Consider the following 27916-nt stretch of genomic DNA (forward strand, 5'->3'; position numbering starts at 1 on the left):
GCGCATTTGTCTTAAAAAGAGCGTCTGGATAATTAGCATATGTGCCGCTAAGGGGTAGTTAGCATAATTATTATGTATATGTTCCGTTCAGCTATCGAATTCAACTTGATTCTTCTTGAGCATTAAATTTATACTAGTTATGTGAATTTATATAAAAGAGAATTCAAAGATTAGGACGGCCGTCTATAGCCACAGTACAGCGAAGACCGCTAGCAGTCCATAGTTTAGACTACAAAATTGTTTAAGTTTTCCATCACAAGTCGTTTAAATAAAATTTTGCAAGCACTAGGTGTTGATTTAAATTTGCAGTTTGGTTTTTGATTGCGTTGGTTTAATCCTATATTGTTTGCTGATATAAATTGTATAATATAATAAATTTTATACTATAATGGGTCGATGTTACAGGTTAAGACGTTTTAAAGAGAAACATTCAAAGTTTTTAAAGTTTCCAAGCGACGTTAATAATCATGTATCAACTTTCTTGAAGTGGATGTCACTTAATTTTGGTTCGACTCCTGTCGTTATGAGAGATTTCAAAGGCGAGGATTTTTTTAAATTTTTTAATAAGCTAATAATCTTCACTTTTAACTATGAAGGAGGTTGAGATTTTCACAATTTTATTTATATATATATATATATATATATTAATGCGGCTCTGTCAAATGCCACAAATGATGTGCAAATACAATAATTAATACATAGAATAGAATAGACTCTTCTATATTTAATTAGTTAAAGGTACACTATTATCATATACAACAGTGTACATAAGTATATAGGGTCAGACTAATTGGCTGACTTACATTTGGCTTGGCTACTTGCATGCCTAAGACAATGAATCACTATTTTTCTTAATTTATTGAAAAATTGTTTTAAATATAATCAATATATTATTAATAACATGTATTTGAATGAATTGTATTAAATAATGCAGTACAACAATATTATAAAATATGTAGTGGCTGACTTGATTTTAAATTTTAATGTACAAGGTATTTGGCTGTCTTTTCACAAGAACACAATTTTTTTAATTTAATCGTAATAAATTGTTATAATACAATAGAATCATTATTCATAAAATGTATTTGATCAAAAATTGTAATAAAGTGATGTGGTACATCACGACAATATCACAAAATATAGTGGCTGACTTGAGATGTTTGTTAACCTACGTTTTAATTATCAATAACATAAATTTAAACTGAAAACTAATTAAAACTAATTCAAAAAAACACTAACTGACTAACTAATTAACTAAAATGTACGACAATTGAAACCTACATGCTCCCTCAATATCTTCCAATGCTAATGCATATATCGCCAAATATATGCTTGCAGTGTAATGCTTTTATTTAGAATGTCCATTAAATTCATGCTCTACAAAAGATCAAAAATAATATATCTGATAAACTTAACAGGAAAATACTTCAATCCTTGGTGTTGTTTTTTGATAATACCTACATTTTGCCAACTTTTTCAATGGCTTTTTTCAGCTGGTCACTCAATCTAAACTGATAGCAGATTATTAAGTTTTTAATGTAATGTGTTGATTGATGTCCCACCGTTTTGTTCTGTTGATAATAATCAACAGTATTTTTTTATTGTTTTTACATGCTTTTGCAGATACAGGAAGAGGTTTAATGGCTTCCAGAGACATATCCCCGAACAGCATTGTCATTTCCATTCCAGAGAGATTCATCATTTCAACAAAATCAGTAGCTGAGTGTGCCATCAAGGATTATATCATCAAGTACAAGTTATTTTTAGGCTTACAAAAACTTTGTAGCTATTTTATCTAAGTTCATCTCTTTAGTTCCTGCAAATAATACTCTTCTAGGCAGGATATCAGATGTCAGGTTTTATTGATAAAGTAGTGGATTTCAATTTTCTGATTTCGAAAATGCAATTAAATTTTGTTGCCCATAATTTTGGAAAAATTGTCTGAAAATGCCATCTTTTGGAACACATTATAATCTTTCAGATAACATGTTTGGATGGCATAAGTGATATTACCATGTATTGGCACGCACAATCATGTACATATATAAAATGGGCCTGAAAATTATGTAACCCAAAAAATATGAAATCAACATAAAGTATATTATTTTAAAACATTTTATTTTTTATAGTAAATGTTGCAGGTAAAGACCAAGTTTCATTCTAAAAATAATTATCTGCACCATATATATAGCTTCATTGAAATAGGAATATGAGCCTACAAATTTTTATTTATTTATTTATTTCAAAAATTTATAAAGCGCCAATTAAAAAAAAGAAAAAATTTCAAAAGCGCTACTTTATAGTCGAAAGAATAAACAATTGTTTGAGTATGTGTACATAATTTTCTGATTATGTACACAAAAAACAAAAATCAAATCGAAAACAAATAAGTCTTGAGATTCTTTTTGAAAGCATCCATGTTCATTTCCGGCTTCTTCAGGGACTCTGGTAGACCATTCCATAACACTGGACCCGCAACAGCAATCCCTCGTGCACCAATACACAAGTGAGCACTGTTTACTATCATTAAATTTGAGCAATCACTTCTCAAGCGAATGCCATCTATGGTCACTGATTTTTTCTTGATTATTTCCAACAAATATCTGGGCAAGATTCCATTCATGGCTTTATACATCAAGATACACATTTTAAAAATTATCCGTTTTTCCACATTCAGCCAATGAAGATCTTTTAGAGTCTGACTCACATGATCGAAACTTCAATCCTCCAACGATAACCTTCGCAGCTCTATTCTGTATGGATTGCAGTACTTTAATTGATTTCTTTGGGAGGCCATGAAACAAACTATTACAATAGTCCAGCCGCGAGTGAATGAAAGCATGAATCAATGTCTGTGTGGCTGATCTATCTAAATAGCTTCGAATGCGATATAATCTGTGCAACTGATATGTACATGACGAAGAGAGCATTTTAAAGTGATGTTTCATCGATAGATTTGAATCCAAGACAAAGCCCAAATTTGTTACGCTTTCACTGAATTCTATCTCTTGGCCACCGACATTTACCGAACTGATGTTAATTTTCGCTAACTGCTGCCGAGTTGCCACCGGCATAAACTTAGATTTGCATTGATTCAATTTTAATCCATTGTTCGACATCCAGGTATCAACCTCAGATAAGCACATTACCAGTCTTAGAACCTCCTGTTTGAATGATTCTGGTTTACTCGTCAACATAGCCTGGATATCATCGGCATATGCATAACACTTAAAATCATAAGATTCAATAATCTTCATAACTTCCGAAGTATACAGTATAAACAGGATCGGTCCCAATACTGAACCCTGCGGAACTCCATATGAAATTGAACCAACTTTGGATGAAACATCACCAAATCGAACAACCTGCGTTCGTCCGACCAAATATGATTTAAACCATTCATTTGTTACTCCAGTTATTCCAAAATCATTACTTAGTCTATCCAATAAAATTTGGTGATCCACGCAATCAAATGCAGCACTCATATCCAAAAAGGTTAAAAGCGATACATTCTGGCAATCAATGGAGGCATAGAGGTCAGACAAAATCTTTAGCAACGCAGTTTCTGTGCTATGATAACGCCTATAGCCAGATTGATTGATGGGCATCAGATTGTGCAGTTCTAAATACGTTAAAAGTTGCTTAGCTACCACACGTTCAACAATCTTTGAAAGGAAACACAAATTTGATATTAAACGATAATTTTTTAAATCTTCTTTATTGTCTTTAGTATTTTTTAATAGAGGAGTCATAACGGCATGTTTACAATATGATGGAAAGATACCAAGTTTTAAACTTGCATTGATGAAACTTGTGATGAACGTAAGGAACAAATTAACATATTTCTTCAAGACATGCGTCGGAATAATATCTAACATGCATGTTTTCGTTGGTGATTTAAGTATAAGTGTTTTAATTTCAGACTCTGAAACTTCAGCAAAACATGTGAACAAATTATCTCCATTAATTCTACTAACTCCAAATGCCTGCTTCGTTAAATCTCCAATTGTTGCTTTAATCGTATTAATTTTCTCTTGAAAAAAAATCAAAAATTGGTCCGATGTCAAATCATGTGAAACATTACATTTATTATCTTTACACGCGATCTTGTTGAATATTTTCCACAGATTTTTAGAGTTGTTATTTTCATTTATTAATTTGTTCCAATACTGTTTACGTTTTTTAGTAAAAAATTCTTTTTTTGCTCTTAGAATATTACGCCATTCATTTTTATATATCAAATTATGATTTGATCTATATCTTCTTTCCAACTTTCGGCAACGCCGTTTGATTGCTAGACACTCCTCATCAAACCATGGTTCCGATACATCAACTCTAAAACTAACTTCATGTAAAGGAGCAACTTGATCAACGAGGGTCTTAAGCTCGCTATTAAATAAGTTGAATTCCCTTTCAACATCATTGCTTGCACATGGCTTTGACAAAGGAAATTCTGTAATTAATTTGACAAACTTTTTCTCATCAATTCCTTTCCATGATCTGATTAATTTTTTCGTTCTCACAGGATCAGCTTTCATCACTGGCATAGTCGCATGAATCAAACCATGGTCCGAAAATACACCGCTTGGAAAAATCTTGCAAACCTGAACTGGAAATCCTAGTGAGCTTACAATTAAATCAAGAGTTCCCCCCAAATCATGCGTCGACCCATTAACATTATTTACCATTTGAAACGTATCAAATACCTCTAGCAAACTAATGGTGTGAGCATCATCAGTTCTTTCAACGTGTATATTAAAATCACCAGCTAACAAAATACGCGTAGTCAAAATTGAAACATGCTCCATCATGAAAACCAATTCCTGGAAAAATATCGTCTTTACCTGCTGTGAACCTGGTCTATATAGAGATACTAACACCTAATCTATACCATTAATAAAAAATTTGATAACCTCGAAAATGGAAAAACATGGAAGGTCAATTTTCTTGTATTTGAAATTTGATCGAAAAAATATGATTAAGCCACCATGATACGGATCGTATGGTCTCAGAAAATCCAAAAAATGATAACCAGATGGCATGGCCAATTTTATAGAAATATTATCTGAGTAACCGTGCCATGTTTCAACAAGCACCAGAAAATCCAAGCCTTCGAGTAATATTTCACGTACTGCATCACTTTTTGATAGAATAGATCTTATATTTAATAGTCCCAACAACATCTGCGGCTTAATTCTTTTCAAACTATTAGTCCCAACAACATCTGCGGCTTAATTCTTTTCAAACTATTTGCATAATCTTTACAATCATTACCATAATCAATTTCGTCATTAGCGCCTCCGTTATTACCATTTTCATTTCCATCACTACTACCATCATCGTTAACACCATAATCACTACTACTATTTCTACCATTATTATTATCATTACAAAAACATTTGATATTACAACTGAGTTTATTAACTATGATCCTTGATACGCCATCATTGATACCACAACCACGCTCATCACCATCATTGCTATCGCCAATGTTTTTACCATAATTTTCATCACCCCTATCATGGCCGTAACTACCATCATCACCTCTATCCTGACCATCATTGCAACCTAACATGCCACCAATATTATAACCAATACCAACATCACCATCACCACCATTACCACTGCCACCATCACCACCATCCCCGCAATTTCCGCCACCATGTCCACCATCCCTGTCATTTCGGCCACCATTACCTCCATTCCGACTATTATTACAACTAAACATACCACCAATATTCCTCCTGTTTCTGCCACCACCACCTCAATCTCGTCCATCACCACAATAAAATATGGTACCGGTATTACATCCATCATCACAAATACCATCATTGCCGCCATTTCCGATATCATTAACACCATCATCACCAATATTCTCGCTATTTATAATTATAATGTATGTGATTGTAACACTTGTAAATATTAGTTAAAAATTATCAAAAAATTTCAATTTTATAAATTGACGCTTTTGAAGTTTTAATTTTCCGGCATCGATTTCTCATGTTCATTTTAGTGTATTTACAATGTCCATGATATAAGGTATGTCGACAATATTTTTTTGAGATATGTGTTCAATAACAACGTTTTTGTAGTTTATTTTGACCTTGTATTAAAAGAAAAGTAATTTAAATTTGATTACATTTCTCTGAAGCTTTACTGGAACTCAGGAGATTTTAGATTTACATTACTAAGATTAAAAACTGATCATATTTTGTCTATCTTTTAGATCTGGAGTGAGGTTGTCACCTTTGGAAGCACTGGCTTTCTTCGTAATGTATGAAAAATCTCTAGGTTTGAATTCAACATGGTTTCCATACTTGAATATGCTCCCTTCAGCTTATTCGTTGCTTCATCTATGGAGCGATGATGAGTTGGAACTTTTGCCTACCTTCATTTCATCATCAGTTTCGTGCCAAAAACAAGATGTTAAATGTTCATATGAAAAAATTAAAAAAGTCATAATGTTGATGTGTAATCAGCAAGTTATTTCAGAGTCTCAAATCGAAATACATTTTAATTTTTATCTTTTCCAATGGGCATTGTCAACATTAATGACAAGATCCGTCTACATGAAGCAAAAGATTTCTTACAACTGGTTGACTGCTGATGCTGATGTTTGTGCACTCGTTCCTTTCTTAGATATGTTTAATCATTCTCCTGCTGCAAAGGTGCTTGATCATTCATGTTACATACAACTAATATTTTTTATTAATGTCTCGTTATGTATTTCGTAATTTTAATTATTTAATTTATAACAGTTTATAAATTTGTTTTCGTAGATGGCAGCTGGATTCAATGAACACAATCAACATTATGAGATTAAAACATTTGACTCCTTTAAAAAATTTGACCAGGTACCTTGTTTTATGACATAATTTTCAACGTGTGCTCATTTAATTTACATGACGATGATTAAACAGGTGTTCATAACTTATGGGTCTCATGATAATACAAATCTTTTGATCAATTACGGATTTTTGTGGCCAGATAACCCCAACGACTGTGTGATGATTCAATTTGGTTTGTTTTTTTTCTGATTGAAATAAAATAACTGACTGGCCATTTTGTAACTGGAAAATGTTAACTATTGTACTTCTATGTGTGGAGGGTTTTTGATTCTTGTTTTCAGAAGTTTATTATTAAATTTAAATTATTTAGTAACATTTATGGTTTTAAATTAAAATTCGAAATAGCACTGTTTTTGAAGCCTTTAAGGTAGAGAAAGTCACATCGTTTCAATATCTAGGGGATGTTCTAGATTGTGCTGGAACAGCTGCTGAAGCTGCCGTTCGAGCACGCATACGTGCAGCCTGGAATAAATGGCATCTCTTTGCCTCTGTATTGATGTGGCGTGACATCCCACTACCACTACGATCAAGACTTTATAAATCTGTGATACGTCTGGTGTTGTTATATGGTGCAGAAACATAGCCAATGACAACCAAACTGGAACAACAACTTCAACGAACCGACATGAAAATGCTCCGATGGATGCAAAGAATTAGTCTGAAGGACCACATCAAATCTACCGAAATCCTGCGTCGTGCTGGTTTAGATGATATAAAGGACAAATGCCGGCAACACCGTCTGCGGCGGTTTAGTCATGTCAAACGAAGTGGAAACAGTGCCATGACTTCTCTTGCAAATGTTGAAGTACCTGGCACACGTCCCAAAGGCCGTCCAAAGAAGTCCTGGTCGCAAACCATCGAGCAAGACATGAAAGCTCTAAATTTAAATGAAATGGATACAACTGATCGTCTAATTTGGCGCAAAAAGTTGATGGCAAATAAAACAACGTCCTACCTCGGGAAACCGGGTCTCTGGACGCAAAACGAAGATTGATTGATCTATGGTTTTAAAATGAAACTTTTGCTGATAAAAAGAGGTATTGCTAGCCCTTTCTGTTAATCTCACTCTGATATTGGGCTGTTATTGAACTATTGATATTCAAAGTTTCATTTATCTTATTATTACAGCTCATCTTTTGGAAAGGTTCAAACTGTCAGTTTCCTGCTTTATTTGGCATGAATACATTAACATTGCTGACAGTTAATTGGAAGAAGCTTTTTATTGAAACATTTTTGGATAGACTTAAAAATTCGACCTTGTTTTATGACAATTGATTTGTTAACCTTTGACGAAGCTTAAAAGCAGAATATGTAAAAATTGTCATAAAACAAAATAAAGTAATATCTAATGAACTTTTAAGCTTTGTTGTACACTCTATTTTTTCATATTCATGCACTTTTGTGCATCATGCAGTGTCAATGCTGAAATAAGTTTCAGCATGTTTCAACAAATTTCAACATGTTTCAATAAGTTTCAGCAAGTTTCAGCACATTTCAATAAGTTTGAATAAGTTTCTTCTTGTCTGAATAAGTTTCAACATGCCTCAATATGTTTCAACAACTTTCAAATAGCTTCAGATTTAATGAACACTGCTGTTATCAGTTTTTCATTTCTTTATTTAAATTTTTTCTCATCATTGTTAAATATTGCTTTGCCCAAACCTTTGTAAATATGCCTGTATTTTAATGAAACATTTTTTTATTTTATAGAAGAGGTGATAGAAGCGTTTAAATCAATTTACGATAATGATCCATCGTTTCATTACAATCGCAACTTGAATGACATCAAATTGAACAGGTTAATTGATATTTTTCATCGTATTTCACTGATGTAAAAGTTCTTTGCAGTCTCAACTCAGTGCTTATTTTCCCTGATGAGCTTTTAAAGCTGTAACTTTACATTTTCTGGTAGCTAAATCATTCAATATACATTTACTTATTAACATTAACTAGATATGCTAAAAATCTGTTCGTATCAGCGGATGGATTATCATATAACGTCAAGCAGCTCATCAACCTACTCTGCTCATATGTGGAAAAGTATGTTTTTGTATTTATTATTTGCTAAATTAAATGTATATTGAAATCTTGAGTTTGAAACTGATTCTGATCTTCAAGAAGGGAAGGAATGAGAAAACTCAGAAGTCTCACATAATTTTTTGTAAATCCTTATTGGTAAAAGTGATTCAATTAAGTTTAACATTTGGTTGAATTCAGGTTGTATGGGGGTTATAACTATTGAGAAAAATGATAAAAATACATTCAAATACTGATAAAATTAGGAAAATTAAATAGAAACCATTTAATAAAAATAAAAGTTTATCCACATAACTTCACAGGGTAAACAAAAACTAAAAGCAATTAAACTGTTAATTGATAATATTTAAATTTGATTTGCTTTCATATATACTCTTGTACGTTAAAAGGTTAATTTTTCATTTTGTTTTTCAGTTCTTCAATTTGTTGCTTTCGAATGAAGAATGTTGAAATAGATTCCATAATTTTTCCAAAAGGCAGAGAATTGATTAAAAAAATACTTATGACCAAGCTTCACAATTTTGAAAAGTCTCCCGATCTGTTAAATGTTTGAAAATATTCGTTTCAAATTTGTTTTGTATATATATTTTGATAACTTATTCAGCTTTTGGTCTGAAGCTTACTGTAGCCAAATTATGTTTTTGTTTATCAATTCCAATCAGTGCAGTTAGTTTATTTTTTTTATTAAAATTTTCAATTATTTCAAAGGAGAAACGGTTGTTGACTCAACACAAGAAATTAGCGCCTGAATTATGTTGCATCTATAGTCGCATTGTTTCTAACGCTCTCATGATCCTGGATTGAACAAAAAGGTACTAGCACTCCATCTACTTGTCATTTTTAATGAAGGTGAAGTTTGGGGTTCACAAAACTGAACTGAACTTCCCAAATGGAAAAAGAATTTGCTTTAAAAAGAATCATCAAGATCATCCAGAAAAATTGTAAGTGAACAAGATGGACATTAGAATGACACTTGACAGTAAAACTATTGACTTTACAGAAATTTTACGTTATACTAATGATTGTTTGATATTAATTTGTGCAAATGATAAATTGTTTTCAACTAAAAAAAATAGTTTTTTGTTTTTATTCTCTTCAGGAAAAACATTTATTTACTTCTTTAAATTAATCCACTATGTCCGAGTTAATCAACATATTTTCTATAACTCTGCTTATTCTAAAATATCAGAAATCTTTGTTATAATTTTTATGCAAGATATAATTTTATTGAAATCGTTAAAAGATCATTCGCCGACCATGTCGGGTTAGATTTGAAATCAAATGACAAATTGATTTACACCCGGCCCATTTGACTTTCGTTTTGCACGTTCTATCCTACTGTATATTCTCACTTAATTTCGGTTTATTTTTTATTTTTCCAGTATTTTGCACAACTTGATTTCATGTTTACACTTTGAAAAGTACCATTTGTTGTTGATAGGACAAAAATGGATTAAATTTGTCCCATAATGCAGATTCTTCCTTGCTGCGTATGTCATAATAGAGTGCTACGGAACTCGGGTATTGAAAGAGTAATATAAACCAGCCCAAAAACTAAAATTCATAATAGAACGACTTGGTCGGAAGTTAAAAGATTCTTACATTGGCAAAAAGCAGACGAAAATTCAATGCTAGGTGACAATTACAAAAAATTTTATTTCAAAAGTTAGGATAATGCTCTTATTCATCACAAACACGAAAAACAGCCAAATGTTGTTTCTTTTATTTTTACGAATTTCTAGACAAGCACTGCAACTCAATTGAAAAATCCGAAGGTCAAATAAAAGACGTAGAAAGTTCACGTTCACAACACCTCTACGTCGCATATAGCATATATGTAAAACATCACTCTGAAACTTGAAAATATACGTTATATAGCAGCGTATACGATACTTGAAATACATACTTATATTCGTGGATATATATATATATATATACGAGTAGATGTTTGTTCATTATATAGGTCATGGTGTACTAAAGGAATAAAATAACACGAATGGGCATACATATACGTATTACAATGAATAAAATTTTCCTGTAGACATCTATTATATCTTTTAAATTAAATGTTCTTTAAAAATGATCAGCATGCTAAAATTATATGAAAAGTGAAAATACTCAATACCAACACACATACACGCAAACAGACAGCATCATAAGGTTCGCAGGCACTTATAGAATATTTTCTATATTATAAATGTATATATAATTATAAAACTAATATGGAGCCATTTAATAAACACTCCAAAGCAATATATATATATATATATATATATATTAATCTTTATATTTGTGTAGAGTATATATGCATGCATCATATATACTATTTTCATTATTTAGAATGCTTCGCAAAGTTTGGCAAAAGTTGGCTTAAACTTGGACGTCGATGGGCCTTAACCAAGCTTGAAGCTTGCGATTCTCTTGGATTAAAGAACGCTCCATCATTAGCTTTTTACATAAAACTACAATCAAAACCACTTACGTGAGTAATTGATTTCTTAAACTATAATTAATTAATATATTAAACATTAAGCAGTAATGTTGTTTTTGACCAAATTGATGTGTTGCTATGTTACACGAACAGCGTTTGTTTTTTAACATTATCTGGCTTAACGCCTTAACCTGATTGTTTTTGTTGGTGTAATTTTGTTTTTTTTTACTAAAATTGTTTTCATGTACAAAATATATTAATTATCGATTGTTATATAAATTCGTATTTGGCGTTTTGAATTTTACGCTGGAAAATTTAGACCTTCACCTCCTTAGTTCCATTTTTATCACTCAATTAATGTTTTGATTGGAACATAAATAAACAATCGTCAGGTATCAACATCTGTTAACATGTCTTCGACATCACCAGCCAGCGTTTCAGGATTGTTCTCTCAAGTGATTCCCGATGACGTGCACACTCACGTCAAGATCTCCATAATCGGAGTCGGCAAAGTCGGAATGGCTGTTTCCTTTTCTATTTTGCTGCAAGTAACTACATTTCCCATCCGCAACTTTACATCTCATTGCCAAGCTTTGTAATTAATTTTAATTAATAGGCTACAAATTTCTTTTTAAGATTTACTTGACCGTGCGGTTGCGATAGCCAGTTGTTTAATTAATAATTTTTTTATAAACTTTGATTCTAATTGTGTGACTATCTGCTTTTCTCAAAAACACGTTTTTAAGGGCATTGTATCGGAATTAGCTTTGGTAGACACGCAAAAAGACAAGTTGTTGGGCGAGATGATGGATCTTCAGCACGGACAAGCATTTCTGAGAACCATCAAGATACAGGCTGATACTGGTAGTTTTTTTTGATTAAATTAAAATTTTTCAACTTTGCAACAATAGTAACAGCATTGTTCATTCTTAATTATTTGCGAAAAAATAGTGGTTACTCATTGATCGTCCGCATATTAAAATAAATATTCAGGTCTGAGGATTGGCAGAGGTCGTTTAATACAGATAAATGGGAAGAAAAAACAAGGGCTTTAAATATCAATTGGGCAATAAGGAACTACAATCAACGCAAGACCTTGGAGTCATCATCCATAAAAGAACAAAAACATCGAGGCAATGTACTGTGGCTGCGGCCAAAGGAAATCAAATACTTGGATTTATTAAAAGAACGGTTGTCAGCAGGGAGAAGTCGATCATTCTAAATCTGAATGAAACCTTGAAATCTATCTTGAATTCTGTGCTCAAGTTTAAAGCCCAGATCTGCAAAAGGACAAATCTTAAATACAAAAATAGATTGATAAAATGTGGATTGACAACACTGGAAAAAAGAAATTGATGCAGAGGAGATTCGATACAGACATACAAATTGATTACCAAGAAAGAAAAACATCGTTTACCGGTCAAATTTTTCAACTGGATAATAGAATAGGATTACGAGGCCACAGATACAAGCTTTCCAAAAAATAGAAAGTGCCGTCAAGCAGAGATTTCTCAGCAGTAGAGTGATAATCAATCAACGGAATCAATCAACGGTTTCAAGATCAGGCTTGGAAAGTTAGAATATTAGCTTTATTAGGACACTTATCTCGCAGTGGTTCTCACACAGACTTTAATCAGCTGAAAAACTTTAAATCTTGTTGTGTTGTTATATCCTGATTGTATAAGCAGCTTAATTATTGTTATTAAATAACGTATTAAACGGAATATGGATTTCTAACTTTTTTTATTTTGGGTTTAATTTTTCTTATTTTCAATTTATTTGAAAGGATTATTAAATAATTTGTTTAACTTAAACAATTTTGTTTTTAAATAATAATAAACTTCAGATTTTTCAATAACGAGAGGATCGAAAATATGCGTGGTCACTGCTGGAGCCAAGATTAAACATGGCGAAACTGAGGAGCAGCTACTGGAAAAGAACATAAATGTTTTCAAATGTAACGATTTGCTCATTAGTTACACATTAATGTTGAACATTTATCAATTTCTATGTCTTTTAATCTTCAAAATATTTTTATGCCTTTTAAAGTGTTTATATTATCGTTATGTAATTGCAGCTATCATCCCAAATATCATCAAATATAGTCCCGACTGCACACTCATCATCGTCTCCAACCCAGGTTATGTGTGTGTAAATGAATGGGAAAAAATAATTGAGTGAACAATTGTTATAAACCCTAGTAACCATGTATACTAAAGTTTGGTGAAACAAATCCCATTCAAACCAAATCCCATGTATTTCTCACAACATGTAATTTGTAGAGAAACATACGAAATCGGATTGGATTTCAACAGATATTTTATTTTTTTTTAAACTTATTTGCCAATTATTTTTTTATTTGTAAAATTATTTTAAGTAAAATTTATTATTTTACTTTGAAATACAATTTCCATTTTTTTTAAACAAACGTTTAATAGTTTCACCTTACTTTATTGAATTATTGGATAGAACTTTTGTACAAAATTTCGTTGCAATTTTTGTCGTCCTTTTTATCTCTTAAAGATGAAATAAATAAATTTAATTATTTTAAACAATTTTGTTTCACAAAATTTTTTTATTGTAATATTTAAAAAACTTCATTTATATTATATCTTTCTATGATAATAGACATGTAAGAGTATAATTTGTTGGTGATATTTAAATAATAAATCAAACAGTGGATATCTTGACTTGAAAATTTCACAAAATTTTTTTATTGTAATATTTAAAAAACTTCATTTATATTATATCTTTCTATGATAATAGACATGTAAGAGTATAATTTGTTGGTGATATTTAAATAATAAATCAAACAGTGGATATCTTGACTTGGGTGGCTTGGAAGTTGAGCGGATTACCACGCCACAGAGTATTGGGAAGTGGGACTATGCTAGATTCAAGTAGGTTCAGATTCCTGCTAAGTGAAAAGATAGGCATTGCTCCAAAAAGTTGCCACGGTTATATCATAGGAGAACTTGGCGATCACAGTGGTTAGTTTCAAAATTAAATTAATAAATGCATTGTTTTAACTGTAACACATTTTGTTTATGCCAACACGGTCAACCAGTTTCAACCTTTTAGTGATTGCTAGAAAATATTTCGTATGTTGGATGTTCTGAGTATGTTTACATCTTTTGAACTCACAGTCAAAAATAATATTATAAACAATACAGGGAAGTTATTTTAAATCGTGTACGTTAAAAAACATGTACGGATCTTGGCACACAGCAATGTGTGTTAGCATAGCTGTCACCAAAAGCAAAACATTTTAGACCTTAATAAATTAAAATTTGAGATTTCTAACATCAATGACAAAAATAAACCTCTTTTATTACTTTTGAAAAATGACGATGTACTTTTGCTTTGAGAGCATTATAGCAGCTAGTTTCAACTAAAACATTAATTACTATTTGAAAAAAACTGCAACTGCAATTAACCAACAGTTCCTGTGTGGAGTTCAGTGAACATCGCCGGCACAAGACTGAAGGATCTTCATCCTCTCACTGGAGAAATTAACGATCCAGAAAATTGGTCCGAAGTTCATAAGAATGTGATTAACAGGTTAATAATAGGTTGTAATCAATAGTTAACAATTAGTCTTATTCTTTAAACATCTTCCTTCATGAAATTTTTAACAAGAATAAAACTTTTTAGGCTTCTTTTATAATAAATAATAACAAATACTGAAATGTATTTGAACAAATGACAGTGCTAGTGAGACTGTGTCGCTAAAGGGCTACACTAGTTGGTCCATTGGTATTATGATATCAACGCTGGTCAACTCCATCCTTAAAAATCAAAAAATCATTTACGCCTTAACAACTTTGGCTCAGGTATATTACTAAATGCTTGATTTTATTAATTATTCTTTGGCTATTTTTACCTATAATTTACATAGTTTTGTCGAAAAAACTGTGTTGCTGATCGCTTGCTAATAAAATAAATTTCGTTCTACAACAGGGCTATCACGGAATAAAAGAAGAAGTCTTTTTGAGTTTGCCGTGTGTTATTGGTGAGAAAGGAATTGCAGCAGTATTCAATCAAAATCTGTCGCAAGATGAAATAGAAAAGTTGAAAATCTGCGCTCACAACCAGTTCAAAATTATCGAAAAAATTAAGATATAAGGTATATATGGCTGAAGATAAACATACCTACTCACACGTTAATATTGCTTGCTATTTTAACATAATATAATTTCTTTTATATATTTTTTTTTCTAACAAATTTGGTTATGCTTATGAAACGTCGAAAGTTATTAAAAAAATTGAATTTATACAGAAACATTTTCATTTTATCCGAAAAGTTTTCTAAATGTTTAAACAAATGTTGATGTTTGTATGAAAACATGTTTAAAGATTTAGTTTGAAAATAATGAGAAAGAAGATTTTTGACAAAATTTGTCGGCTGAGGAATGAGAGAAAGAGAGTCAATTATGTTACAACCTTTATAAGACCCTGAAGATAAATCTAGAAGAAAAAGTTTCAAGTTGTTTGAAGATGTTTTGATTTTTGTTTTGATTTAGTTTGTATAAAATAAGAACTTATATGTTTGAAATTGTTGACAAATGAGACAGAAAACTGTTGCAAACAAGGTTAAACTTTTGATGAAAAACCAACATCTAACAAATGAAAAATATTTTTTATATTGGCTTTGATAAAGATGGTTAACAGAAAAAGCCCAAGCATTAATCCTTGGGGTATTCCATTTTTTATTACGAGGTGATCTGAACTGTAACCTTCTATCACAACATACAGTTTTCTTTCTTTAATGTAGCTTTCGAACCACGAAGGAAGGCAACTTGTGCGTGGGCAAATTGTGATTTATTACGTCGAAGACTTCAAACAGGTAGACAACTGTAAATATTCTATCATTTAAATTGTTCAGTTCTGTTTGCAGGAATTACTAAACGGCTAGCTCCATAAAATGGTTGGCTTTTCCTCTAAAACCGTACAGACAGTCGTTTATTATTTAATCGATAAAAAGAAATGATTTTAAGAGGGGAATCATTAGCTTTTCTAGTATTTTAGAAAACGTTGAAGGAAGAGATATGGGTCTGTAATAAATCACAACTTTCTTCTTATATATAAGAATTATTTTTGATATTTTAAAGGTAGAAATAAATAAGCCTTGGGTCAAAAAGAGGCTAAAGACGTGGACTAAAGGTGTTACAATTTGGTTGGTTATCTGTTGAACCAGATTATTGGTAAAATTATCATCAGAAATACCTTTTTCCGTTCATTTTCCTTACAGTAGGGCTAGGGTTAAATAAATATTGTGTTTAAAATATTATTATTAAAAAGTTATATATTTAGTTATATATATATATATATATATATATATATATATATATATATATATATATATATTAAAGAGAATTTTGAATAAAATATCCGGCAAGGACACTAAAGCTGAACTTTGAGATTCTTTTAAGCAAACTCAATGAGCCACCTGGTGAGTTATTATTTTTTATGAGCTTTCAAGTTTTACGCTTTTAACAACTAGAAAATCACTTTCCACTCTCAAACTTAAATGCATCTGGCAGAAGCTTCTTCAATTAGCAAATCACACAAGATTCCATTCGAAGAGAAACATTACAGACGAGACGCAATCCGGGCATACAAAATTAATGATGACAGCATAATTATTAAAAGATTAACTAACTAACTACGGTCAAACCAAATGTAGAAGGTTTTAAAGTTTGCCTTCTGAAAATATGAGCCAAAATTTTAAAACGGTTGAAAGCATCGATCAAACGCAAATTGATAAAACATTCCACATATTAACAAAAAGAAAGCATCCGAAAGTTAGAGGCTTAGTTAGAAGTAGAGCAAACGTGATGTAATTGTAATGACTGAAGCTGTTTGACACGAAAGTTAAAAATCTGTTGTAAAGTTAATAAAATAAAACATAAACTTTAAATAAATAAAATTTATAAAAAAACTTTTACAAATTAATTTACAAATCTATGATTATGTCGAATTCGCCGTTTACACCAACAAAATTCTTTTCGCTTGTGGCTCTTTTGTTAATTTTTATGGAAAGCTTTAAAGTAGTTAAAAAAAGTTGCAGTGAAAATTAAGTAATATCAAACTACTTCATCTGCAGTTCTCATTTTAAATTTATGTCGAATTATTTAAGCCACCTGAAGAAATATATGGTAGACCGATTGACCTTTAGACAAAATTAATTTAAACGAGAGGGTCGATCAGTCATAAAATATTGATTGAACCGTAACTTTTCAACACATTTACACTTCCACAAAAATTGTTCAATTGACTAAATGCATTCTACCATTTATTCACCTTTGTTTTTCTGTTGGATTATTTGCTCATTAATTTTGTTTAAACTTTATTACATTTTTTATGTTCAACAACAGTGTTAAACTTAGTTAATAAAAAAAAACATAAATTTTTAGTTATCGAAATTTTTGTTTCTGAAAAATTCATAAAAATTAAACGCATAGTTAAAAGTTAAAAATTATTTCTTCGTTTTTTATGTATGACGACAATAAATTCGGAACGTCGGAGTGAGTCCAGTAGAAACAGCGTGAGACATCCTTTGAAATGAACAGTCAATGTTCAACGATCAATTAGTTTTGTGCATGACAAGTTTTTACTGAAGTAACTTTCTGTTTCAATAATATTTTGAAATGAATATTTTGATATCAACGTCAATTCATTCCCAGAAAGATGATTCAATGCGTGATAACTCTCATATTATGAGATTATGCTTGCCAACCACAGAGGTAGGCTATATTTTTTATAATTATTAATTTAAGTTTGCAGGAGAATTAAATCAATATTTTAAAATACTTCATATTCCGTCTGGACTTGAAAAATAGTTTTGAAGTGACGACTTTCCAGACATTTTCCTTTCACACTGATTGATTCTCACAGTCATCGATGTAGAGTCAAACTTTAAAAAAAATTCTGTCGTGTGGTTCGTGATGGATGGGTGTTGTTTCCTTTATTGGCCTACTAGTGTAATTGGCGTACGTTGTTAGAAATGTAAGAAGGTGAACCCCTATTGATAATCTGCAAAAGTTTCATTATCTGTTGGTGACCTGCATTAACACTTACATGAAATTTGTTAATTAACTCCTTCCTTGCCAACACAGTTGTCAGTTTAACCAAGAAATTTTTATTTATATAAGACTAAATGAACCAAAGATTATACAATTTTTCATTGGGGTTTATTCAGTACATTGCAATGACTTGATGAGAAACAATAACATGCATGAGACAGAGTGGTACGGTTTATCAAATTACAGACTTATATGGAGAGATTTTCTGAAATAATCTCACCACAAAACTCTGCGTCAGAAAATATATATTACAGTGAAGAAAATGGCAAATGAATCATATTGTTTGAGTGTTGTAACATTGTATCTGTTATATTAGCTTCAAAGATGAACTGTTGAAAATTGTTGGCTAGATGGAGGCAACTCAACTGTTGTTTGTGTGCACGCGCACGCATGTTTCAGCATGTACACAACAAATACAGTCCCCAAAAGTGCTTATTATCGGGCAATTACTGTCAAAGTAAGCAATAATCATCAATCGTTATATAAGAAAGACTTTGTAGTGTATGAATGAAGGCATGTGATGCATAGGACGGCGTACGTTGCGCGGCTGGGAACTGCTGTTTTTAATTTTCTGCATAACTTATTACCAACAGTTTGTTACAATTAATATTTTACTATTAAAGTTTCTATATTTTCAATTAATTTAATTATTTGTTGGCATTCGCCCACCACCACACTACGGCCCCATCAAGCGTGCACTGTTTGTTTACATAAAAACAAATGAAAGAAAAGAAATACGCCCTCATGAACTTCCGCTGACAACTTCCGATCATTAGATGGCGCAAATGTTGTTGCAGATCTCGTCCATGCGTGACTTGTTATGTGCAAGCTGGTGCGACGAGATAAGGCTGACAACAAGATGAAAGATCTTACTCCATGGGTGTTGTGCATGGTGTGTCTGTGTGGTTGGTGCACGCATGCAGTTTGGGGCATGGTGTTTCTTATGTGGTGCATGCATGCAGTTTGGGGCATGGTGTTTCTTATGTGGTGCATGCATGCAGTTTGGTGCATGCATGGTGCACCAACCCACTACACAGGTAGGCCGTTTGAAATTTCTACAATAACAAGAACATTAAATAACTGGTTTAAACCTGCAGACTTATTTGTTAAACGAGGTGTTTATAAAAAATTGCTGAAAGAGCTTTTATTTGAAAACAGTGTCGAGTGGTATTCTTATGGCAAGCATATGTAATGATTTACGGGAATTTATTATATTTAAGAATAAATTAAAATTCAGCAATTATAAGTTCACAAATTTGCCACATAATCAAATTATGTTATCTAATATGGGGTATCAAAAAAGTATCGAGGGGCTATCAAGAAAGTATCAAATTATCAAGAGAGTATCAATGTATCAAGTATTCTTAACTAAAAATCATTTTAACCATATCATTGATAACAAAACAACATTTATCTGCTCAAGAAAATTTGTAAGCCTACATTCTGCACATAAGAGATAGCGTGAGAACGTTATTGGAAATAGAATTCGAAATGTTGATAGTATAAAAATTCAAACTGCCTATTAAATGCTATTAAGTAACATGATTTATACTCGCACGCTGTCTGTCTGTATACTTGCCGTTAAAAATGTTGTATATAACTCTTTCCGTTCAAAATTCAAAAAAGTATCATGTTGCATCTGCTGGATTATGTCTGATAATGGACACTTCGCAACTAAAAACTCACTGGCGCTGAATTTAGAGCATCTCACTTTATTAACCGTTTATCAAATTCCAAAGGAACTCAAGTTTAGTTTTTTTAATATTGAAAAGATGTTCAAATATTTTGTTCAAACATTTGTCTAGCGTTCGTAAAGCAGTTACTTCTTTTTATGGTGGAATCGTCATAATGTACCTCTTTTTCTGTTTAGGTTAACAAATGAATAGTGATTTTTAATTAATCTCATCGGAAACAATTATGAACAGTAATAATTATAAACTAAAGTAATTGGTATACATTGTGGCGATCAAACCAAAATAAATAAATATAATCAAGATAATAATCATAATTATTATCTTGATTATATTTATTTATTTTGCTTCTTCTTCGGACGATTATTATCTCAATTATATTTATTTATTTTGATTTGATTATTACATTTATTCATTACTTTTGTTTGTGCTGTGATTTTTAGTTTAACTCATCATAAACTCAATTATTTCTTTAATCACATTTCTAGAAAAAAAAGTTTAATTTCAATTTTCATACCTTATAACTTTTTTGAACTTTAAGATAAGGCATCTTGTATAGAGCATACATTGCAGGGATGCACTTAATTTAAAAATTATGAAATAAATAAAAGGAAATAAATAAAAAAAACAAATAAAATGAAATGAACCAAATGAATTAAATAAATAAATAAATTTAATTAATAAATACTACATTGAAATGAATAAAAATATGAATGGACAAATTTATATACACGTCGTCCCAGTCGTTGTGAACATCTTGGCCAGATGAAAGTGTAAAGTAAACAACCAGTCCTAATTTTCGTCATCATAAAGATTTCATAACCTATCACCATTTCATCGTCATCATCATCATAATCATTACCACTACCACCATCATCGTCATAACTTCTCATCACCATCATCATACTATTATCGTCATCATCATCATCTTCCTTTTCATCTTCACCATCATATCAACAAATCCTACAAAAACAACTTTACTTACAAACCGCATACACCTGTTGAAGGCAGAGCAAACAAAGGCACACAAGCCCACGAACAACGCATTTGACACTGACCCTGTACAAAAATAAACAACCTTCTAAGTAATTACTTGCCAGAGATAATAGTTACAAAGAAGCTATTACTAACCATGTGAAACATAAACAACTTTCAAATAAATAAGTACGCAAATGAATATGTGTGTAGAGATAAATAAATAACATTAATTATGTATTGAACATTTTTAAAGAGCCAAATTACACGTATCTATTATCCAATATTTTAAAATTTTTAAACGAATACAAAAGAACATTATTTTATGGAAAGCCAGACATCTCGCGTTGCGCAGTGCATAAACGACGTTACTATAAAACTTAAAACGGAAAAATAAACACTACTAATACCCACATTAGTGAGGTATTGAATTACAAAATACACATACACACCGCATCAAGTCTGTTTACCAGGCATCCATCAATTAAGCTACCACTGACCCAAACATACTTTTATAAACTAATTATATCTTTCCCTGTTTCCCTATTATGTCTTTGTATGTCTGCGTCTCTCTCTCACACACACTCTCTCTCTCTTTCCCTCCCTCTCACATAAGCAACACTTGCACAAGTGCGCAGGTGATTACTTACGTTGTATGTGTGTGAGTTTGTATGTGTATAAGTTTGTATGTATGTTTGTGTGTATGTGTGTGAGAGTGTGTGTGAAAGAGAGAGAGAGAGAATGTGTGTGTGTGAGAGAGAGTGTGTGTGAGTGTGTGTGCACTTGTATAGCCTTATGTATTGTATATATTCCGAATTATTTGGTACATAGAATGAGTGTAAAAAATACACAACCAAAGAACATCCCATTCAAGCTGATAAAACCAGTAAACACTCAACAAACAACGCAAAAAATGTGCAGCTGCAAGAAGCATTTTGCAGGCCAATTACAACATCTTAACGACAGATGAATTAAAAACACAAAGGCAATGTTTGCTTAGTTAAAAATAAGCAACAAAAATCCCATATCATATCGCACCATAAATCACTACTGTGTACTTATTGTCATGCCATGCGTCGCCGGCCAACGTGTCTTTCCATTTTTCCTATGTATCATATAAATGAATGTATGTATATGTTTATATATTATATTATTATGAATGTATATGTTTATATTTATATACTACACCTATATGTATATATGTATGTATCTGTGTTTGTTAGTGTTTGTGTTGTGTGTGTAGGTGCGTGTGTGTGTGTAGGTGTAGGTGTGTGTGTGTTTACATGTGTAAATATTTTAAAGATTATTTGATTATTTGTTTGCATTGATATTAAACGCGACATTTGTTGCTTGAAACATTTAGATTAAAAACAAAGTTGCAACTGAAATAGTTTTTTTGTATTTTTTGTTAAATTAAGTCGAGGCAAACATCGTCAATAGTTACATCTGAGATATAGTTGAATACATGCTTTAGCGCTTTTGCATTGGCAATGTTTTTTTTAATAATTTCGCAGGTCAAGCTCTGAAAATCGATCATTTTTATGCTTAAAATGCTTTAATTTGACAGCCTTTTTTGACCAATTGATGAGCGAACGTATGTTTGTATTAATTTCATCTTTGAAAAACTTCGTCCATTACTAGCAGTGGTCAATGGTAAAGTCAAAAAAAGACAGTAAGAGATGACTAAATCAGAAAATCATGTTTTAAGACATCTTCCGGATTTTTTGCTACTCAAATGAATGTTTTTGAACATGATCTGCAAGGCAAAAACCTGTCTTGGAAGATCGGATGTTACATCAGTCTTGAACACTGTCGAAAATTTCATGGCTTGACGTTCCATATCTGCTTCTGGTAAGTCTATCAAGTGCTGCGGAAACAAAAATGAAAATAAATCGACAATTGCGTGATGAGGTTCAAATCCAGTTTTTAGTTGCCTAACACATACGTCAACAACTAGAAGATAAACATTAACTCTAAATGTATCGTAAGGTCAGACGAAAATCATTTGATATTTTATTTCATTTTTATCCGAGATTTTGTGTCCCAAAAACTGTAATAACTGTTCTCAAACAAAAATTTAATCATTATATTTGCAAAATAAGATCTTAAATTTTCTTAACAAAACAATTGAATTCGTTAAAATAACTTACCAACTTTTGTAGCAAAACGATTGCTACAATGGGAAAAAAATTTATTGACGACGACAATAATGAAATGTAGATGAATATGAATCTTACGATAAGAAACAAAAACTATAAAATTATGAACCATAGAAGTGAACATAATTTAAAATGGTTATGCATATAACAAGACAAAGATTATATTAATGTTTTTTCAGAAATATTAAATTAATTAAAAATATAAAATGCAGAATTTTGCTAACTTTTATTTTCATCTTTCGGAGGCCCCTTGAAACAGGAAGCCCAATTTCAACGAACCTGCTAAACCTGTGGTTTCTACGCCACTTATTTTGTATTAATAACAAAAAATTTCGGGTGTTTCGAATGGTTCAACAGTTTTATTGGGCTTCAGTTTGATAAACAGCTTGAACTCGAAAAATGAATATGATTAAAATTGATGGATGGATGCTGTTTTTGTGTGTTAGCTAGCCATTTTTTTGTTGAGGTTGCGCTTTTTTATGATTTATTTGCAAGAAGCCAAATTGGCTTCAGTAGTAGATAATAACACCGTAAAAAAAACATTTGTTAATGTATGAGGTCGTGAGACGAAGAGAATTATTTTTTAAAGAAAAGATTTAATTGAAGCGTTGAAATTTTGTTTCATTCCAATTTATTTTATTCGCAGTTCAGATAAAAAATAAATAGAATTATATCTAATTAAAACTTGTTTGTTGTTGGTTGGTGTCTGATGCTTTTAATAAAAAAAAGACCACGATGAGTTAAAATGCGAGCAGGTGATTTGTAAAACGTTTAATCCTCATTCGTTAGCTGCATCAAAGAAACTCGGCAAAACAGCTTTTCTTTTTAAAACTTTTTCTCATATCAGCACGTGTTGTGAGATCGTTTGAACTTTGGAGGAGAGAAATTGTGACGGATGTAGATCTGAAATGTTGTACTCCACTTAGTGTTGTCGTTCATATCGATTGCCATGTTAGTTACTCCGTTGGTAGTACTGTGCGAAGTTATACATATAACGCTTATATCGAGTTCCTTCTAACTCCAACGAAAGACTTAATATTTGAACTTTGTTTATAATAAAAAATTAGAGTTAAATTAGGTGCCAAAATGTTTGAGTTTTTGATCTCTTGATCTAATTTTTATATAAAAAAAAAGTGTCAGTGTCATAAACTATTTACATGTATGCAGAAAAAAAATTTGAAAGTTTATATTAGTCCTGTTTACATCATCAAATAAACGTATGTCATATAGTAATAGCGCCTTTGAGAGCTGTAAAAAGTAAAGGAGTCATACAAATAATCTGATATTTTTGTTGAATTAATAGAATACGTTCTGACAGATGCCAGTAGTAATGATGTTGGCAAAAGCTTATTAAAAGAAATTGAAATGCAGGCCCTACTACGTGAACACTCGTGTCGGGCGCGTGTTGGTCACTTCACTTACGTTAACTTGCTGAGATTCTGCGCTTGCAAACCGGATTTGTTGACATACATTAGTGCTGCTGCCGTAGGTGAAGGTAGTTGTGTTGTGGTGGTTGTTGGTGGTCGATGGCTGGACATACAGCTTTAAATATTTCTCGCATGAGGCATGGCGAAATTTGGCCTTTTAAATTATATTGCAGTATGATTAAAATCGCCGAAACATTGTAAACGGCAAGCAACGGGTTATCCTAAAGAACTAGCATGGACCTGATGATGTCTATTGTTTGCGCGTTAATGGGGGAACAATGATAAAATGAACATTCACGCTACTTACATGGGTGGTTTTAAAGCAAAATTTTTGAAGGTTTTGGCATATCGTCAACACTTGTTGCCCATTCAAGACATGATTCAAAATGATTCAAAATTAAATTCTGTTCAATTTTATATAAAAAACTCTTTTGTGATGTTAAACTATTTATTATCAAATTATTTTTTGGTTTATAACATAAGCTTTGTCAACAATACATTCTTTTTTTAAAACGTACTAACTATTATCTAATTTGTTATTTAAATATTTTTCAAATATGTGTGCATGCTCATGTATAATCCTTAAAATTTAAACTCTTAAAATGATTGCGCGCTGATGTGTAAGTGGATATATTAATATGAGAGCTCGTTTTTGCGTTCAAGTGCGTGCGTGTCTGCTGGCTGGCTGGCTGGTGTCTGCGAAATGTCCATGCTATCGATGCATTAAGCTGGTCTGCTGCCGCTTAACACGTCACACTTCTCCTAATGTCTTTTTATGATGCTCGTAAACATGCTTGTCTATGTAATGCTCACTTCATTTTTACTGTTCATAAGTAATAACAAATTAATAAATTTATCATTATTGTTCACTATTTAATCGAATTTAACGTTCCTCTTCAAACTCTCAAGATTTCTTTGACTGTCAATTCACTATTTCATCATCACCTATTTCATTACATTATTATAACGATTAAATATTATTTACATATATATATGTGTGTGTGTGCTTGTTTGTACGTGTGTGTAACTAAATAATTAATATATATATATATATATATGTGTGTGTGTATATATATATATATATATGTATATATATATATGTGTGTATATATATATATGTATATATATATGTAAGTATATATACATGTAAATGTGTATATATATATGTATATACACGTACCTTCGTATATATAAACATAGTCAAATATAATAAATAACCAAATATATTATATTAATGTACATGACATGAATTATGTGTGCGGTGCTTATTGATAACCCACCCGCCCATGGTGTCTCGGCCATCACGGCTATTTGGGCGGATGGATTGGACGGATGAATTGAACTGATTAATTGGACGAATGAATTGAACTGATGAATTGGGCTGATGAATTGGGCAGATGAATTGGATGCTGAATTGAAGAAAACTATTGAGACGAAATTTTTTGACAACGTTAAACACGGATGACTTCGATTATGTTTAGACAAAAATAATTTTAGAAACTTATTAACAACTTGTGAATTAGAAAACAGATTTTATTGACAAAATAAACCTTAATAAATAAATAAATACATAAACTAATAAGTAAATAAATAAATATATATATATATATAATTTGAAATTAAATTTTCACCAAAAGTGTCATTTTTGTAACGCCAACTCCAAACAAACTGATAAGATAGATTTCTTCTAACGAAACGACGGTGTTATTCTTATGAGAGGCTGAAATCGGCAGCAGTCTACTTAGAATGAGAATGTTTGCAAGCAGGATGTCAATTAAGTGCTGATGAGTTGGATGATGATGACCAGATAAGCGATCTACTTACACGACTGATGCAGATGAATGATTAGACAGTAATGGAAAATATAATTAAGGATGCTGGCCGACCATGTATCTAGCGTCATTTAACAATTTCATCGATAACTAGATGCCAATGTTCATGAAGAGAGCAACTTAATGGTTGTGTTGCAGTACATTATAAGACCCTATGTTGATTATGCCATTTTGATAGCCATTATATCAAGAAATAACATACTTTTATATTTAAATTTGTGTCGGCAGCATTATTTAATTGAATCATACAACAACATACGCTTATGATTTTGCAATACTTTGGCTTTAAGTCAAGTCAATGTTCACAAACTGAAATCATTTATAAACAGGGAGGCTCTTCGCCAAGAGAAACCCTCAAGATAAAAAACGTGTTACGAGCATTAATTAAGTTGTTGCTAGAAAAGTTTGCGTGCTTGTGTGTGTGTGTGTGTGTTTGTTTGTGTGGGTGTTTGTTTGCATGTGTGTGTTTATTTGCATGCGTGTGTGTGTTTGTGTGTGTGTGTTTGTTTGCATGTGTGTTTGTTTGCATGTGTGAGTGTTTATGCACGTTGAACTGTTTTAGCAAATGTACATTTACACATTTTAATGAAAAAATCTTCAGCCGTTTTGAATAAATTTAAAATCGAGATTGTTTTTGTTGTATCGGTTATATATGTTGATTGATTTGTCGGTGTGTAAATTTAGAAACAAACTAGCAACCAGCAGCAGCAACAACAGCCACAACGACAAAAAGATCAACTACACGAAAATGAAGCAGAAAAGAGGAACTAGCCACGTAATTGACTCCTGGGAGGACAACAAACGAACAAACGATGTCTGCACGCCAACAGACGTCCATTTTGTTTATGTTACGTGCAATGTTTCTTAAGCTGGGGTGGGGCATTTGTACAACATCATGTCCCGTGTAACGCTAAAAAAATTGTTGTTTGCTTATTAACTAATAATTTTTCATATCCATATTCGTGCATAATTGTTGAATGTGTAATGATTGTTTTTATAACTTTTAAGATTAGTTTGCAATTTCAATTGAATCATATCTGGCATTGTCTGATAAGGGAAACATAGCTTTTTAAAAAAGAGCATACGTCTAGAAAAATGAAAATGTTCTCACGAGCAAGAAAGATATTTAATAATTAACCGAACATAATCAGCCTTGTATTGAACCTTGGAAAGGTCGAAACAGCTGAACGTTATTATTCCACGTTTCATTCATTCCAATTGTCATCTTTCACAGAAATATCTATCAACAAAAACTGCAAAAAACGTCGTCTCTCTGTACAACCCACGTTAACGTTCGTGCAAAATTATGCAAACTGCCTATCTGTCTACCTACCTACCTACCTTCCTACCTACCTATCTACCTACCTGCCTACCTACCTAACCACCTACCTACCTACCTAACTACCTACCTAACTACCTACCTACCTACCT

The 27916-nt window shown here is 31.7% G+C and overlaps 3 protein-coding genes across 3 annotated transcripts; 2 read left to right on the plus strand and 1 right to left on the minus strand.

The window, feature by feature from the left end:
- Positions 1-1553: 1553 nt before the first annotated feature.
- HELRODRAFT_77693 (hypothetical protein) lies at positions 1554-7037 on the plus strand (the record flags this gene model as incomplete). The annotated part of the gene is made up of 4 exons (XM_009018406.1): positions 1554-1756; positions 6227-6668; positions 6780-6854; positions 6921-7037. The coding sequence occupies 4 exons, from the start codon at positions 1554-1556 to the stop codon at positions 7035-7037; spliced, it is 837 nt and encodes a 278-aa protein (XP_009016654.1).
- A 3105-nt stretch (positions 7038-10142) lies between these two features.
- On the plus strand, positions 10143-15441 carry HELRODRAFT_156879 (hypothetical protein; the record flags this gene model as incomplete). The annotated part of the gene is made up of 9 exons (XM_009018407.1): positions 10143-10149; positions 11746-11864; positions 12063-12180; positions 13163-13273; positions 13394-13456; positions 14133-14306; positions 14760-14877; positions 15026-15149; positions 15277-15441. 9 exons carry the CDS (start codon positions 10143-10145, stop codon positions 15439-15441), a joined length of 999 nt encoding a protein of 332 aa, XP_009016655.1.
- Positions 15442-20177: 4736 nt separating this feature from the next.
- Positions 20178-24177, minus strand: HELRODRAFT_171717 (hypothetical protein; the record flags this gene model as incomplete). The annotated part of the gene is made up of 6 exons (XM_009018408.1): positions 20178-20263; positions 22106-22172; positions 22497-22589; positions 22839-22934; positions 23451-23514; positions 24077-24177. 6 exons carry the CDS (start codon positions 24175-24177, stop codon positions 20178-20180), a joined length of 507 nt encoding a protein of 168 aa, XP_009016656.1.
- Positions 24178-27916: the final 3739 nt, after the last annotated feature.

This window comes from Helobdella robusta (genome assembly GCF_000326865.2).
Source record: "Helobdella robusta unplaced genomic scaffold HELROscaffold_21, whole genome shotgun sequence".
Taxonomy (NCBI): Eukaryota; Metazoa; Annelida; class Clitellata; order Rhynchobdellida; family Glossiphoniidae; genus Helobdella; species Helobdella robusta.